The sequence below is a fragment of the Gopherus flavomarginatus genome, chromosome 9 (assembly GCF_025201925.1).
Source record: "Gopherus flavomarginatus isolate rGopFla2 chromosome 9, rGopFla2.mat.asm, whole genome shotgun sequence".
Taxonomy (NCBI): Eukaryota; Metazoa; Chordata; order Testudines; family Testudinidae; genus Gopherus; species Gopherus flavomarginatus.
The window spans coordinates 92,542,589-92,561,144 of record NC_066625.1 but is presented as its reverse complement, the minus strand read 5'-3'; the positions used below and the strand labels follow the sequence as shown (position 1 = coordinate 92,561,144).

General features: G+C 48.6%; 1 protein-coding gene across 18 annotated transcripts in view; it reads right to left on the bottom strand.

Moving 5' to 3' along the window:
- The window catches only part of PPIP5K1 (diphosphoinositol pentakisphosphate kinase 1), a 232,533-nt gene that overhangs the window by 119,028 nt on the left and 94,949 nt on the right, over positions 1–18,556 (bottom strand). For 13 of the 18 annotated variants that reach the window (XM_050967192.1, XM_050967191.1, XM_050967205.1 and 10 more), the window contains one exon: positions 12,137–12,259. The exons of the other annotated variants lie outside the window; for them this stretch is intronic. In XM_050967192.1, coding sequence (XP_050823149.1) covers positions 12,137–12,259 — 123 coding nt within the window. The remainder of the gene's footprint in view (positions 1–12,136; positions 12,260–18,556) is intronic. 18 annotated transcript variants of the gene reach the window in all.

Genomic DNA, 18,556 nt, shown 5'->3' with positions numbered 1-18,556 from the left:
GTCTCACTAAATCTGATGACCAGGCAAGAAAGTGGCAGATGAAATTCAACAATAATATGCATTAATAAATGCAAAGTAATGCACATTTGAAAACATAATCCTAACTATACATACAAAATGATGGGATCTAAATTAGTTGTTACCACTTAAGAAAGATCTTGGAGTCATTATTGTGGATAGTTCCCTTAAAACATCCACTCAGTGTAGAGCAACAGTCAAAAAAAGTGAACAGAATGTTAGGAGCCATTAGGAAAATGGATAGATAATAAAACTGAAAATATTAGTGCTACTATATAAATCCATGGTACGCTCCCACTTTGAATGCTATGTGCACTTCTGGTAGCCTTATCTCTAAAAAGATATTAGTACAAAGAAGGGCAACAAATTATTATTAGTGGTATGGAACAGCATCCATATAAGGAGAGATTAAAAATACCAGGAGTGTTCATCTTAGACAAGAGATAACTAAAGGGGAATATGCGAAAGGTCTATAAAATCATGACTAGTCTGGAGAAAGTGAATAAGGAAGTGTTATTTATTTACCCCTTTACATAACAAGAACTAGGGGTCACCCAATTAAGTTAGCAGGCAGCAGATTACACAAACAAAAGGAAGTATTTCTTCACACAATGGACCGTCAACCTGTGGAATTCATTGCCAGGGGATGTTGTGAAGGACAAAAAGTATCTATGCTTTTTTGAACCCAGTTATAAAAGTTCATGGAGAACAGGTTCATCAGTGGCTATTAACCAGAATGGTCAGGGATGAAACCCCATGCTCTGGGTGTCCCTAAATCTCCAACTGCCAGAAGATGGGACTGGATAACAATGGATGGATAACTCAGAATTGCCCTTTCTGTTCATTCCCTGTGAAGCATCTGGCAGTGGCCACTGTTAGAGACAGGTTAATGGCCCAGATGTACCATTGGTCTGACTCAATATGACCTTTCATATGTTCTTATTTATACCTCATGTAAACTATGAGCACTCACCAAACTCCTTTTACCGTAAAAACTGTCTCAGTAAACTTGATTTCTGCAGAAATGAATGCTTTCATTATTCAAATCTGTTGAGGGAGTGAAGGCAGTATGGAGACTATGCTTCACCAATCTAGTGGCCACGTTGAGAGCAGGAGGAGGGGGATGGATTCAGTACTTAAGGTAGATAAGGGAAGAGGAAAGGAAGAGGCAGATGGGCAAGTGGCCTCCATGCCGTGGGCCTGAAAATGGTCAATAGTCATGGCGTTAGCATGTCACAGAGGCTGATTGCCTGGTGGAGGAGCCACCATTTAGGAAACATTTTGGAGGGTGAGGGGGCAATGGGCAGCATGAGCCAAGGGAGGCAGGGGCTAGATACTCGGAAGGGCTCCTAGCTCACATCTGCCTACAATGGCTGCGGACAGCAATGTGGCACAATACTAGATCGCAGAATTACATGCTGAAGTTCCCTCCAGGGAATGTGCCTTTTCAGTCCCGAATGGGTTTCTGTCTGGGCCTTGAATTCAGCCTATGCAGGGCAGGAATCGTAGCCCATTGCAGGAGGGTGGGACTGCAGCTAGCTGTCATGAGGGTCCTGAGTCCCAAAAAGAACCTGGCTCTCAGGAGACAACTCCTCTCTGGTGTCCTCCTGCTCATCCTCTGATGGGTCTGGTCAGTCTTCATCGGCGGTGGAGTGAGGTGCAGGCAGTAGGTCCCAAATGGTGTCTGTACAGGATGGACTAGAATTGTGTAGAATCCTATCTAGTTCATCAAAAAATGCACAGGTCACATCCCTTGCCATATTGCCTTCTCTTTTCCCATGCTGTAATGTACTTTCTCCTGAGCTACTTGCTCTTTATCTGGCACTGCTTGGCATCCTGGTCATGACCCCTTGCAGACATCAACTTTGCAATGTACACAAAAAGGTCTTTATCCTAGCCACAAGAGCTTCCTGAACTGCCACTTCTCCCCAGATGGCAATGAGATCCAGGGTCTTAGCCCAGCTCCAAGCGGCTGCATGAGGGCATGTTGTGGGGCTTCTGGAGTGCTATGGTGGTCACACTGCAAAAAAAATGATATACTGGGGTCCAAGAGCAAATGGGCAAAATCTGGTTCTGTATCAGCTTCTGAAAGGAGGCGGTATAGTCCTGGAAACTTGACATCAGAGCAGGGAGGGCACAAAGGTAAACTGATAGGTCAGTAATGGATAACCTGTATAGCCACTGGAAGCATGTAAAAAGTAGTGTGCAACAACTGCATCCACACAAACAATAGCTGAAAAGATGGTTACTCACCTCTGTAACTGTTGTTCTTCAGATGTGTTGCTCATATCCATTCCAGTTAGGTGTGCGCGCGCCGCGTGCACGTTCGTTGGAAGAATTTTTACCCTAGCAACACTTGGTGGGTCAGCTGGGAGCCCCCTGGAGTGGCGCCGCTATGGCGCCGGATATATACCCCAGCCGACCCAGTCACCCTTCAGTTCCTTCTTGCCGGCTACTCCGACAGAGGGGAAGGAGGGTGGGTTTGGAATGGATATGAGCAACACATCTCGAAGAACAACAGTTACAAAGGTGAGTAACTGTCTTTTCTTCTTCGAGTGATTGCTCATATCCATGCCAGTTAGGTGATTCCCAAGCCTTACCTAGGCGGAGGGGTCAGAGTGAGATGTGGCAGAGTGCAAAACCGCTGAGCCAAAGGCTGCATCATCTCTAGACTGTTGGACCAGAGCATAGTGCGAAGCAAAGGTGTGGACCGAGGACCAGGTAGCTGCGCAACATATCTCCTGGATTGGAACATGGGCCAGGAAGGTGCCTGATGAAGCCTGAGCTCTGGTAGAATGTGCAGTGAGATGGCCCGAGGGAACATGAGCCAGGTCATAGCACGTGTGTATGCACGCCGTCACCCAAGAGGAGATCCTCTGGGAGGAGACAGGTAGGCCTTTCATCCGGTCAGCCACTGCAATGAAGAGTTGGGGGAATTTTCGGAAGCGCTTCGTCCGATCGATATAAAAAGCGAGCGCCCTACGGACATCTAAGGAGTGTAACTGCTGTTCCCGTCGAGATGAGTGAGGCTTCGGGAAGAAGACCTGAAGGAAGATGTCCTGATTGGTATGGATGGCCGACATCACTTTAGGGAGGAATGCCGGATGTGGTCGCAACTGTACCTTGTCCTTGTGAAAGACAGTATACGGTGGTGTGACGAACTGGCAAAGTTCTTAATGTTTTCTCTGAGTACTGTGTTGGTGCCTCAGTGTCCCCATGGCAGTTCTTAAGTATCTGGCAGAGCAAAGGGCCAGTGCACCTAAATGCCTGGCACTCTGTCTCCTAGCAACTGATGGCCTGGGCCCCTCCTCTGCAAAGGTGCCAGCTGAAGGTGTTGGAGACAAAGGGATCAGGTGACCTCCTGGCCCGGGAAAGGGGCTGGGAGGGGTGGTTAGTCTGGAGCTGGCTGGGGGCAGACGTGGGGGTCTGGCTCACTGACCCCCAGAATGGACCCGGCCGAGGGGTCCAGTTCTCTATACCTACAAGCTCTGTTTTAGACCCTGTTCCTGTCATCGAATAAACCTCTGTTTTACTGGCTGGCTAAGAGTCATGTCTGACTGCGAAGTGGGGGTGCAGGACCCGGTGGCTTCCGCAGGACCCCACTGAGGCGGGCTCGCTGTGGGAAGCGCACGGAGGGGCAGAGGATGCTGAATGCTCCAAGGAGAGACCCAGGAGGTGAAGATGTGTGAGCTTCTTGCCCTGAACAAGTCTGCTCCGAGGGAGAGGAGGCTCCCCAAAGTCCTGCCTGGCTTGGTGGGGAGCAGTTCCAGAGCATCGCCCGGTGACTCCGTGACAGATGGGTCCACCGTAAACGCTCGAAGATCGGAGACCCATCTGGCCGATGTAATGGCTACTAGAAAAACTGTCTTCCAGGACAGGTATAGCAGTGAGCAAGTTGCCAACGGCTCGAATGGCGGAAGCATAAGCCTGTTTAGGACTAGGTTGAGGTCCCAGGTAGGGGCAGGGTGGTGTACTTGGGGGCAGAGGCGCTCCAGGCCCTTGAGAAATCTAGTAACTAAAGGGTGGGAAAACACAGAGTGGCCACTCTCTCCTGGATGGAATGTGGAGATGGCCGCCAAGTGCACCCTCAAAGAAGATATTGCCAGCCCTGCTGCTTAAGAGACCAGAGGTAGTCCAAGATAGTGGGGATCGAGACCTCAGAGGGAGTAGCATTCTGCGTTTCACACCAGCAGGAGAAACGTTTCCACTTGGCCAGATACGTTGACCGAGTGGAAGGCTTTCTGCTACTCAGGAGTATATGTTGTACAGGAGCGGAGCAGTGTAACTCTGATCTGTTTAGCCACGCAGGAGCCACGCCGTGGGGTGAAGGGCCTGCAGGTCCGGGTGGTGAAGATTACCGTGGTCCTGCGTTATGAGGTCCGGGTGGAGTGGCAGGGTAATTGGTCTGGCTATGGACAGGTTGAGCAGTGTGGTGTACCAGTGCTGTCTGGGCCACACTGGTGTGATCATGATTAGATGTGCTCTGTCCCTGCGGAGTTTTATCAGGACCTTGTGAACCAGCGGGAACGGTGGGAAGGCATAGAGCAGGCAGTGCTTCCACGACATGAGGAATGCGTCCAAGATCGATCCTGGTGAAAGACCTTGGAAAGAGCAGAACGCTTGGCATTTCCTGTTCGTGCGAGAGGCGAACAGGTCCATGTGGGGAAAGCCCCACTTCTGGAAGATCGAATGAATAACATCTTGTCTTATCGACCATTCGTGACAGAGGAAGGATCTGCTCAGCTGATCCGCCAGAGTGTTCCAAACCCCTGGGAGAAAGGATGCTACCAGGTCTATCGAGTGGGCTATGCAGAAGTCCCAGAGTTGGATGGTCTCCTGACATGGGGGGGGGGAGATCGAGTCCCTCCCTGTTTGTTGATATAATACATGGCCGTTGTGTTGTCGGTAAACACTGGGACACAACAGCCGTGTAGATGCTGCTGGAATGTCTGGCACGCCAGGCGGACCGCCCTCAGCTCTCGGACATTTATGTGAAGCGCCAGCTCCTGCGATGACCAAAGGCCCTGGGTACGAAGATGTCCGAGGTGAGCCCCCCATCCGAGAGATGACGCGTCCATTGTCAGGGACAGTGAGGGTTGTGGCAGATGGAACGGTAACCCTGCACATACCAGAGAGGGGGTTAGCCACCAGTCGAGGAAGCGTAGGGTGTTCGGGGGAATGGTAACTATTGCGTCTATTGGGTCCCTGCCCGGATGGTAGACCAAATTGAGCCACGTTTGGAGGGGTCGGAGGCGGAGCCTGGCATATTTGGTCACATAAGTACATGCAGCCATGTGACCTAGGAGACTGAGACAGGTGCGAGCCGAGGTCGTCGGGAAGTTCTGCAGACCTTGAATGATCATCGCCATTGCCTGGAATCGTGGCTGGGGTAGGTAGGCCTTGGCTAAATTGGAGTCCAGGGTAGCTCCTATGAAGTCTAGCCTTTGTGTGGGGACCAGGGTGGATTTCTCCGTACTGAGCATCAGGCCTAAATGTGTGAATAGGTCCCTGATAATGCCTACGTGCTGCCTGACCTGTGACTCTGAGGTTCCTCTGATGAGCCAGTTGTCCAGATACGGGAATATGTGTATCCGACGTCGGCAGAGGTGTGCGGCGACTATGGCCATACACTTTGTAAACACCCTTGGGGCTGTGGAGAGGCCAAAGGGGAGGACCGTGAATTGGAAGTGCTGGTGGTTGGCTACAAAGCGAAGATACCTCCTGTGTGGAGGAAATATGGCGATGTGAAAGTACACATCCTTCATATCGAGGGCAGCATACCAGTCTCCAGGATCCAGGGACGGGATAATGGTCCCCAGGGAGACCATGCGGAACTTCAACTTTATCATGAACTTGCTGAGGCCTCGCAGATCTAGGATAGGCCTGGGCCTCCTTTCGACTTGGGGATCAGAAAGTAACGGGAGTAAAACCCTTTGCCCTTTTCGTCTATTGCTCCTCTATTGCTCCTATGGCGAGGAGCATCTGCACCTCTTGTAGGAGGAATTGCTAGTGAGAGGGGTCCCTGAAGAGGGACTGGGTTGGAGGGTGGGAAGGCGGAGTTGAAACAAATTGGAGGTGGTATCCTTGTTTCACCGTGCGTAGGACCCAGAGGTCTGATGTCAATTGGGACCACGCCAGGAGGAAGTAGGAGAGGCGGCTGGAGAAGGGAAGAAAAGGATCCTGTCCTGAAACTGGTATGCTGTCCTCGGGCGTACCTTCAAAAGGCAGACTTAGATCCCGCTGGTGGTTTTGAGGGGCCGTGGTTTTGGCCCCCTTGGGGTCCAGACTGGCGTCTACGGCCACCCCGCCCACGCTGTCTGCTAAAGTCTTGCCTGTGTCTGGGCACAAAGTAAGGGTGGTAAGTCTGGGGACGGAAAGGTCTGCGTTGGGTCACAGGTGTATGCATGCCCAAAGAATGCATGATGACCCTGTTGTCTTTCAAGCTTTGTAGCCTGGGGTCAGTCTTCTCCGAGAACAGACCCTTACCATCAAAGGGTAAGTCCTGGATGGTATATTGTAACTCAGGCGGGAGGTTGGAAACCTGTAGGCATGAGATGCATCTCATGGTGATACCGGAGGCCAGAGTTCAGGCTGCCAAGTCGGCCGCATCTAGAGAAGCCTGGAGGGAGGTTTTGGCTACCTTTTTCCCTTCCTCTAGGAATGCAGCAAATTCATGGCGGGAGTCCAGCAGGAGTAGTTCTGTAAATCTACCCACCTCCGCCCAGGTGTTGTAGCTATAATGGCTCAGTAGAGCCTGCTGATTTGCCACCCGGAGCTGTAGGGTGCCTACCAAATACACCTTGCAGCCGAGTAGGTCCATCCGTCTAGCCTCCTTTGACTTTGGGGCTGGCACCTGTTGACCATGGTGCTCCCTCTCATTGACCGATTGGACAACTAGTGAGGAGGGTGGACATATAGATACTCATACCCTCGAGAGGGTACCACGTATTTTCGCTCGACTCCCTTTGCCATAGGAGGAATGGAGGCTGGGGACTGCCATAAGGTATCGGCATTGGCTTGGATGGTCCTGATGAAAGGCAAAGCCACTCTAGTGGGGGTATCTGCCAACAGGATGCTCACTACAGGCTCCTTGACCTCTGGGACTTCCTCCACCTGGAGGTTCATATTGAGCGCTATCCCCCTGAGGAGGTCCTGATGGGCTCTTAGGTCTACTGGAGGCAGTCCCGAAGAGGAAGTCCCTGCCACTGCCTCATCTGGAGAGGAAGAAGATGAAATGCCAGGGACGAGTGGGTCCTGTATGGCCTCTTGCTCATGCGCCAGTTCCTGCTCCAGCGGCACAGGGGAACCCGGTGGGTGGACTATCAGCTCCTCCATCCCGGGTGAAGGAGGACGGCTAACTGTGGCCTCTGGTGCTCGGTGCTATGAAGAAGCAGAGCAGGCCGGAACTAGCAGAGCACCTTGGGCCTGGTGGTACGCCCAAGGTGTCCAAAAGGACCACTGGTGAGGTCCTGGGTCCTGAGACCGGGCTTCTTGAAAAACTCCAGTAGGCACATCCACATCGCGGTCTTAGTCATAGTAGCTGTCCGCGTGGGACGACATCGATGTATGTCTGGATGGTCATGGAGGAGCGGAGAAGCCTTGTGCAGATGTTCCAACGGACCTCGCTCGCCTATGTATCGGGGACCGGTGCCGGGACACATATCGGTACCGGGATCGAAACTGGGACCTGCGACCAGATTGGTGCTAAGAGGTAGACCGAGATCTCGAATCCCGGTGTCGTGAATGGCTTCGGGAGGCACGGTGCCTGGAGCGGTGCCGAGAACTGGAGCGGTGCCGCGTGTAGAGAGCTGGTGAATGGGAATCCAATCGGTGCCGTGAGTCTGACCAGTGCTGTGTAGTAGAACGGTGCCGGGACTGCGAGCGGCGTCGAGAGCGGGAGCGCCGTCTGGACCTGGAGCATCTGCGGGACCGCGATCGTGAGCAGTGCCGGTCCGCTGCGCCAACAGAGGGTGGTCTAATCAAGGTCAGCTTGCCTATGGATTGGATTACCCTCACCGGCGGTGCCGGAGGTAGAGGCAGTGCCGCGTCTGTCAAGGCGATCAGGTCCTTCGCTGCTGAGAATGCCTCTGGCGTGGACGGCATAGTGAGCTCTACCACGGCATGCACCGGGGAGCTAACAGGCGCCGGACTCGACGGCCCTTGTGGGACCAGAATCGACGGTGCCGATTTAGTCAGTGCCGCGGAGGGTGTCAGCGGAGGGCGATCCGACCTAGGCATACTCTCTGGCTGCGGTGCGGGCGGTGCCGAAGCAGCAGGAGTCTTGGCCTTTCTCAACCTCAGGGAGAGAGAGCATCATGGAGCCGACTTCAGTGCCGGCGACGTCTGGTGCCGAGGGTCTTTGGGTGTAGCGGTGCGGTCCGGTGCCGTGGAGGCGCTTCTGCTCACCGACTGACCAGCGCTCGGTGTCGAAGCTGGAGGGGTGAGAGCCGCCTCCATGAGGAGCTGTTTAAGCCTGATGTCCCGCTTTTTTGTTCGTGGCTTGAAAGCCTTGCAAAAGGGGCACTTAGCTGTCAAGTGAGATTCCCTGAGGCACTTCAAACAGGAGTTGTGCGGATCTCCTGTCAGCATCGGCCTGTGGCAGGCCGAGCAGTTTGAAACCCGGTGAGCCGGGCATGGGCTCCGGCACCGGGTGCGGGGAAGGGGCTACTCCCCGAACCCCGCTAATTATTACTGAACTAACTATACTATCAAGGAAGAAACATATAACTCTCTCTCTATACATATCTATATCTATAAAAGAATTATAACTATATACACGATAACGAACAAGAAACTACGAGTAGCTAGGGGGAGTGGAGGTCAGCTAAGCCGCACTCCACTGTTCCAACGACGGACACGGGCGGTAAGAAGGAACTGAAGGGTGACTGGCTTGGCTGGGGTATATATCCGGTGCCACAGCGGCGCCACTCCAGGGGGCGCCCAGCTGACCCACCGAGTGTTGCTAGGGTAAAAAGTCTTCCGACAAACGTGCACGCGACGCGCGCACACCTAACTGGAATGGATATGAGCAATCACTTGAAGAAGAACTAATATGATTCGAAGCAAACGTCCACTTTGCAAGAGAGTTTGTGATAAATGTGTAATTAGTGAACAGTGATGAGATGGCGTTGCATGTATTCAAGTGTTTTCAAACATATTAACTTGATTTCATCCACTATAAAGCCCTCCCGTGTAGACAAGCCGTTAATTTTATTTTTCCTGTTATGTTTCTAAGCTGTTGTCTGAACTGCCTCACTCATCTCTATTGATTGGTAACTGAAATCTAAAGAAGATAGATAACAATGCTGGTATTTAAAACACTTCACTGCAGAAACACTCAATCAAAGGGCTTGTCTCACTTTCTAAAGTGCCTCCCCCAGGAGCCAAAAGCCTCAACAGCTTCCTATGCAGCTGCTAAAATCTTCAGCTTCCTCCTCACAACTTCCACAGTGCAGCTTGTTGACCCTGGCAGAGCAGAAAAGCATGGAGACAATGAGAAAGAAACTGAATTTAACACTAAAATAAATAATTCTGGGGCAAGTGACTTGATCAGGTTGGTTGCCTTCATACTGAATTAAATAAAAATGTACCTTCTAGACATTTATTTTATGTGTCACTGCACAAAAATGTCAAAGAATGCAGGGACCTTGCAATAGGATTTAGACCCAGCCTGCTGCAAATTGCCCAGGGCCTTGACTATAAGCAATCAATGGTACCTGCCATTCAGAATTTGTAGGCATGCCCCAGCTACCCAGCATACCTGTTGCAGCATTCAACAGGCAGTGAATGAGAACAGGGTTAAGACTGAGGAGACCTGGATTCTATTCTTGACTGCTACCAGCTTGCTGCATGTCCTGCACCAAGTCAATTCTCTCTATGGGAATAATACTGCCTTTGAACTTCTAAAGTGCCTAGAAGCTACAGAAGAAGAAAAAAAAAAAAAGGACACAGGCTATTCTTTCCAGCCCCTTCACCTGTATCCCCATACTGGATGCCTTGAGCTAGCCTGCCTTATACTGGCAAATTGGCTCTGGGACCTATTGCATAACCGGCACAGCTTCTCTTTCCCAGCCACCTAGGACAGCTCAGAAGAACGGATAGGAAAAGGTTGACAGAGACAAGGTGGTTGAAGTAATATTTTTAATCGATGAGAGAGACAAGCCTGAGTTACACAGAACTCTTCTTTAGGTGTGGGAAACGTATCCAGAGTGTCACAGCTAAATACAAGGTGAAAGATTGTTTAGTAGCTAAACACATAATCTAAGAGATCATTCAAGATGACGTGGCCTGTTAATACCTGTGCAGTCACAGAACAAGGGGGATTAGCAGGCTACAGATTGTTGTAAGAAGCTGTAAATTCAGTGTCTTTCTTTTTCACTGTCTAGCAGAGAGTTAAGAATTTAAGCTTCCAAGCTCATCTTTTGAAGTTGTTGTGCAGGTTTCCTTTGAGGATGAGGACAGGGGTCAGATACAGAGTGATCGCTTTGTGCAAAGTGTTTGCTCAGGGGTGATACTGGGTTTTTGTCTTTTACTTTTTTCTTTGTGAGTCAGAGCATAGTGATTGGCTGGTTACACCTACAGAGTTGCTATGGGGCAGTTAGTACACCAGATGAGCTACACCACATCATGATGGGCACGTTAGATCCCGGGATCCCGACAGGTGTGTTATGTGGGTCACTGATCATCATACCCATACTTTCTCGCCAATACCTTGGGAACAACATAGCTAGCACACCACAGCAAACAAGGAGAAGGTTTTGCAGTTTCCCTCAGTTTGCTTTCCTGATATCTGTCACCCTTATGGTGCATTAGGAATGCCCATCCTTTATTCAGCTCATGGGGACAAGCTTCTCTATTACGTTCTATACCACAATCAGTGGCTGTGCAAATGATTATGACTGACCAGGCAGCAGATGGGCTCATAGGCAACAAAGACCTGGTATTATGCAGAAGTCTCTTGTAACAAAGATGGAAGAAGAGCAGCAAAAACTCAGCAGACTGATCAATACAACATTCTCCTTGAAGTTCCAGTGGGTTTGTGGTTTGTAAATGCCCTCCCCAGAGAGCTTTGCCAGACCAGCTCCCTCTTTATTCCATTTTGTCCCACTCACAATGGGCCATGGTCACAAGAACTGAGCTAACATGGAAAAATAAACAATCCTCCAACTTCACATCTCCCAGAACATCCTAGCTTCTACACTAAGTCCCTAGAGGCAGAAGTGCCTCATTGTGTGTCTCATGCAGTGCAATCCATAGGTGCTGGAACTAGGGTGTTGGGGGAGCTGCCATACCCCCTGGTTTGAAGTGGTTTCCATTATACACAGGGTTTATGGTTTGGTTCAATGGATCTCAGCACCCCCACTATAAAAATTGTTCCTGCACCCCTGGTGCCACCACACTGTAAGTGCTGTATAAAATACAAAGGACTATTCTTCTTTAATGTGTCAACCTTACAGTTCCTCTTCACTGACAAAGTACAGGCCAGCACTTAAACCAACGAGCTGAATGTTTGATTTTATCAGGTCATCTTCATTAGGGATTCAATTGCAGATTTTTCAGGCAGCTTCTGCAGTGAGTGAGTGATAGTGATGAGAGTTTGCAATCTCCTCCCAGCATCCTAGTCACCACCTGCATCAGCACCTCAGGTTTACAGAAGTGTCTGGATGTGAGTGCATTCCAGAGGTTCTCCCACAGATGCCCATAATCCATATACTTCCCCCTTCCCAACATTCCCAGCCTGACCCCACCATGCATGTCATTCTGCTAACATGGCAGCCCCAGCTCCAGAGCCATAAGGAGATAACTTGGTCTTCTTATGGGCTTAAAAGAAAAGCACAAGTGGGACCATTTGAGACAAGTAAGCTAACCCTCCAAGCATACAGGGACAGACCAATGACCCATTGAGCTCAGTAGTCCACCTCCAAAGAGCGGGTACTGTCAGTTTGCTTGGAGCAATACATAGCAATTCAACTGTGACTGTGGTTAGTGCAAGTGCAGAGGATATTCAATTCATTCACATCTAATTCTCTGGAGAATCTAACTACAGCTTTGCCTCAGCAACATCTTTAGACAGCAAGTTCCACAAGTCAATTATCTGCTACACAAAGAACATTCATACCATCTTTGTATGTCAGGCTGGCGGTGAACTTTTTGCCATGGCTGCGTGCGTAGTCCTGAAGGTTTGGGGCACTGGAGGAGCCTCCGAGCACAGTAGTGCTAAATAGTCCTGTACACTGCGACCCTGGAAAGGCGTGGGAGGGCATTAGTATTACATCTCCACAGCATGCAGCTACAGAAGACATCAGCAGAGTTAGCAGGGGAGAAGTAATCTGCCCCATCTCCAGGAGATGAATCTCCAGAAGGGCCTGATGCCGGAGAAGCCAGCAATCCCCTCCAAAAGAGATCAGCACTGGGCACAGCATTGGGATCTTGGTATTTGGAGATGAGGAAAGTTGCCTTACTGCACGATAATCAACCATGCAGGGTTTACTGTCACTTAGCTTTCCGCCTCCTGACCCAGGAGACGCATGTTGAGTGCTAGGATATCTATCCATCCACTTCAGTTATTTAGGATACCTAATCCCCTTAATATGTAAGCACCAACAGCAAGCACTGCCCTTCTGCCTTCCCTCCAGTTCTCTTGTGCAGAGATTTTGCTAGTTCCATAGAAAGCAGCCAGCACTGCAGCACAGAGGAGGAGAAAGCAGGGAATAAATCTAGAGAAAAGGGAGTATCTATAGCCCAATCAGGATTTTTCAAGTAATGAGGAATCTGCTGATCAGGAAATAGACAGCTTTCTCATGTCTCTACTGAGTACAGAGAAAAGACTGGACACCCAGCTGGTGATGCGTCACCATACTCGGCACTGGGCTGCTGATGCCAGACCTCTACCCATCAGCACTGGGGAAAGAAATCTATCCAGAGAGACATTTTTCAAGTTTTCAGATATACAAGCTGCTGCCCCGATCAGTCCATAGGTCTCTCCAGTCCAGGATTCTGCCTTGATGTTTCAGAAAGGCCAAGTGACCCACAATGCTCCTCACCAACTGTGAGAAGCTATACAGGGCACAGTCCTGCCTGAGTCCTGGGGCTTGCAAACCATCCATTTATGCCCCCACTGTCGCACTGCAGACCTACTTAGGGCTTTCTCTTTTCTTTCTTGGTTAAGACTTTCCAGTTGTACAAAGGAAAAACCACCCAAACAAAACTAACCCAACCCTAATTAAACCATGGCTTTGCTTTCTGCATCCACGGTTATATGCTCAGCTAGAAATCTGTTCTTAAAAAAAAGAATCACAATATATTAAGCCAAGAGTTTTGTTGAGAGTCTGAAAATGACTGCCACATATTGTGTCATTCTGCCTGTTCTGGATGCCTCTATAAAAGTATGCTCCTCCATAAATTAAGTGTCCTAAATTTTTACTATCCACAATTAATTGCTGGCTCTTTTTTCCAGGCAGTTGGCAGTGCATATCTAGATTTAACTTACATAACACAGTAGGTTTATGACCTTTTACATTATATGTAACTATAACCTATAAACCCAGAAGAACGATGGTCTGTAGAAAAGGCAGATAACTAGGAAGTCATCATTCTATTCCCAACCCTGAAACAGGCTCATTGTGTGCAGAGTCACTCAGGTCAAAATTCTCAAAAGGAGTCTCTGATTTTGGGTGCGCAAGTTGATCCCTTAGGATTTTCAGATGCGCTGTACACCCTCGGCTCCCATTGACTTCCGTCAGAGTGATATGAGCTCAGCACACTGAAAACCAGGCACAAGAGGTCACCATCTGGACACCCAAACACTGGTCTTTGCCTCTCAGAGTCACAGTGCTCCCTGGAATGCTTTGCACACCACATGGTAATGAATGTGGTTTAAGTGGTGGCTTGATGGTTGGGCATTTGGAACATGGTTCATATCAGTCAAGGAAAGCAATTTTGTTTATCCATATTGTGATCCAAAACTATTAACTGTGGATGCAACAGAGTGTAAGTCCTTGCTCTCAAGAGGGGAATCCCTCCAGGAGTGGGGAGGTGCTACACATGCTGCTCTCTCTCCCTTTTTTTTTTTTTTTTTTTTTTTAAAAACACTCCTTGAACAGTACAGGTCCAGGTACCTAAAAGCTGTTGACTTTACACTTATCTACAGTTTTCCTCCTTTAACTTGATAGCATTCTACTCTCCGCACCACTACCCTTCCTCAAATTCAGCCCTTTTAAAACCCGTCATAGGCTTGGCTTCATGGACATCTCACGGCATGCTGATTACTCACCCTGAGAAGCATTTCTTTTGACTGAGTTTAAATTTATTGACCTTTAATTGACTAACCCTTGTTCTCAAATTATGGGGCAGCATCAAAACTCAGGACTGATCAATTTTTGCTATTGTATCCATAATGTCACTTCAGACAGATTCCCTTTAATTCATATTCCCAACTCCTTTTTTATTCCCCTAGAGTAAATGCAGCAATTTTAGTCTTTGAGTCTCTCATCAAGTACCCACATTAACTACCCTCGCTGTTCTGTCTCTGGGCCTCCCAAGCTCAGTTCTTCTACAGCCAAGGCACCCAGCACTGGACATACTGATCCAGATAAGGATGTACAGTGATGGCCTATTTTTCTATGCTAACGTCTATTTGCTGCTGTCTTCACTGAGCTCCTCAGGGCCTTAGCATAAGAATTCTTCATCAGGGTATCCTTCCTCAGAGAATTGATAGAGGGATGCAGAATCTTTCCCACCCAGAGCCCTGCTTTGTACCTAAGACTGAACGCAAACTCCTCACCCCAAAAGATGATCCCTTCAGCTGGAGGTCTGAACCTTACTGGGAGCAGGCACAGCGATGAAATTTGGCACTGTTATTATCTGTTCCAGAGAGAAACAGGAGCTCAGTCTCCAGGCCTCCCAATTTGCCATTTGACACCAGTTCTAAATTCCACATTTAACTCAGAGATTCCCCTGGTGTATCTATGGAACATTATTTTGTTTTCTCATATGTCATCTGATTTTCTCCTCTCTCCTTCTCCTGGCTGATCCTCAGCTAACTGCAAAGCACTCTGGGATTTTTAGTCTGTTCATGGACTCACCTCTGTATTCCACCGAGAGACAAATTCCTTTTTCTTAGTTTTTCAAAGGAGTAGTGTTTGCTGAGTGTGAAGCAGCTAGCTCAACACAGCACCTTTCCTGTCAGAGTCTTCATGAGAAAGAGACAGCCTGCAGAAAATATCCTTCCAAAGGAACAGGAATTTCCATATGCGATCACATCAAAGATCAATTCAGACCTGGAACCATCACCTACTGCTATTCTGGACCAGAAGAGTGGCCCATCCACTTGGTATCCCCCTCTCCCTGACGCACTAGATCACACCAATAGACCGTTTAGTCAAGTATCCTGTCTCCAGCTGTAGCCAGGACCAGATGCTTCATAGAAAGATGTATATTATTTCCATATCTCACTGGGCAATACTATCCCATACAGGGAAATTGATTCCTAACTCTATAACTCATTCATTTTCTGAAGCAGGACTGTGGATGACTCTTGTAATTTTATCCTGAAATTGTGACACTTAGCATAAAATGACACTATTTTTCAATCAGCTTTTAAAAGGAGTTAATTCAGTTCATACAACCAGAACAATTATTTGGGAACCATCTGTTGCTGCAAAGCTGCAGAAGAGGCATCAGGCTTGGTCAGCCAGCAAGTGCTAAGAGGACAGAGGCATGCAGGGATGTGAACACCTCCCAGTGCAGCCAGGGGAGATCACATCTCCCAGAAGACAAGCTTAGAGATTGTGCTACAACGTAATTATGACACCAAACAGCAGAAATAGAACACAAAGAAGCAAACAAATTGAGTAGCAAGAGCTCCATGTCTAATCACTTGGCTGAAGAGATACAAACCCACTGAGAGACAGAGAGAGAAAGAGAAGCTCATGACTATTCTTTGATCTGGCTAGCTCAGTACAATTGGTCAGGTCAGAGAGAATGAGCTTGTGGAACTGCAATGCTTTTATATGGATCATTTCTCCATAAAGACTCTACACAACTTACCCCCTCCATCTCTCAAGCTGTGCCTGTGGCCCTCCCCTTTCCAGTGGAACATTTTAAGGGCTCCAGCAAAGTAAACTCAACTCAAACTTACTGTGATGATAGCTCAGGAGGGGATGGTAACAGTGCTATACCCAGGGTCCTCTCCTGTCTTCTCCCTTTGGTGTTTGCAACCATTCTGGTTTTATAACAGAGTACTAGCATTCATCCTTCTCCCTCCATGGCAATAGATTAAGAAACACCACCAGCCAGTCACTGGCAAGGCCACTTAGTGGGAAGTAGGCACAACCTGACACTGGAGCAGGACTTGCTCAAAGCCCAGCAGTAACAACAGGTGGCAGTGGCTAACAGACCCACCCACAAGAATAGGTGCTGAAGCCCAAGCCAGAGGGAGATCCAATCTAAGACTAGCTGTCCTTCCTACTCCTCCCCACACATAGAGAACACACATCTCAGTTGTGAAGGGGATTAATCTAGGTTTCAATAAAGCCAGACAAATGCATTAGGAAGGAAGAGACCCATGAACAGGTAATAGATGCATTGTCCCTTTAAATACATCAGAGAAATAAATACCAGGGAGGGAGAGAAGTTATTTAAGTTAGGCACTAATGTTCACACAAGAACAAATGGATATAAACTGGCCGTCAAACTAGTTCAGGCTTGAAATTAGAAGAAGATTTCTGACCATCAGAGGAGTGAAGTTCTGGAACAGTCTTCCAAGAGAAGCAGTGAGGACAAAAAAAAAAATCTAACTAGCTTCCAGAGTGGGTTTGAGAAGTTTATGGAGGGGAAAGTATGATGGGACTGCATACAATGGCATGCAGCCGATCTGTGAGTGCGAATAACAAATACCCTCAACGGTTGGCGATGGGACACTATATGGGGAGGGCTCTGAGTTACTACAGAGAATTCTTTCCTAGGAGTCTGCTGTTGGGTCTTGCCCACATGCTCAGGGTCTAACTGATGGCTATATTTGGGGTCAGGAAGGAATTTTCCCCCAGGTCAGAATGGCAGAAGCCCTTGGGAGTTTTCACCTTCCTCTGCGGCATGGGTCACTTGCAGGTTTAAACTAGTGTAAATGGTGGATTTTCTGTGACTTGAAGTCCAGTAACTCAGCCAGAGGTTATGGGTCTATTACAAGAGTTGCAGGGTGAGATTCTGTGGCCTGCAATGTGCAGCAGGCCAGACTAGATGATCACAATGGTTCCTTCTGACCTTACAGTCTATGAGTTTTTATGAACCCAAATCCACCTAAGAAGAAAGGCGCATCCCCAACAACCCTGGCTCCACAAGTAACCCACCAGCACAGAACCCTCAGTGCAGACACAGAGACCTCTGCAGAGCAGTGATCATGGGGGCCACACATGCCCCCCTCACAGAACTGATCACTTGGTGCCATTTGTTCCTGCAACTTACTCAGTACTGCTGAGACTCTACAGTGCAGATGACTAGTGAGAAGAGTGGTTTTGTACCGACAATCCAGTTAAAGATCCATAGACTCGGAGAAGTTAAGGGCCCTTTTTGCACCTCAGTGGAGCCTGCAGCAGCCTCTCCCAATACTGAGTGAGGTCCAGGGAAAGCCAAGAGCAGGTAGTCAGGGATATTAGATCTTCACAGAGTACTAAACAGAGGGCCAGCCATCAATGCCTGAATCTCTCTGATACTGCCATATCAAGCATTCAGTCTTCAGGGACAGACACTAAAACAACCTTCACCTAATGGTTCAAGAGAAGATTCCATTAACTGGGTGAGAATTAAGTTCAAATCCTAAGATGGGGTTTGTGCACAGATGTGGAGGAAAGACTCAGGGCCTTTTAGATATCTCTTGGCTGTAGAATGTCTAAAAGTCAGAAAACAGGGACTTGAACTAGTGCTGCTACTAGGACGACTTTGGCCATGCCTCAAAGATGACCTGCGAAGATGTTTAAGAAAATCGGTTTGCCCCTACTTTGCCGCTTTCTGGTGTATAATGGCAGCCTGAAAGGTCTGAAGCTTGTGACTTTTTTTTAACCTTAGGAACATCAGGAATATCAAGTCTGGTCTACCCTGCTTTTGCTTTCTTGGAGTTTAAATGTGAACTCTTCCACCTAAATTAAAGATTAAAAAATCTGCCTCTTTAACAAAGACATTTTTCTCCTAAACATTCTAGGGTACGTTTACACTGAGATACAAACCCACAGCACCAAGTCTCATAGACCAGTCAGCTGACTCGGGCTCGCAGGGGTGAAAACTGCAGTGTAAACATTTGGGCTCGGGCTGGAGCCCAGGCTCTAAGACCCTCCCCTCTCATGGGGTCTCAAGAGTCCAGGCTCCAGCCCGAGCCTGAACATCTACACTGCAATTTTAAAGCTTCCCAGCCTGAGGCCCATGAGTCCAAGTCAGCTGACCTAGGCTAGCACGGGCCTGTGATCGCAGTGCAGACATAACCTTAGACTCTGGAGCTCAGTGACCTGCTAAACAAAACCCAGAATTTTAAAGTGTGGTGAAAACTCCC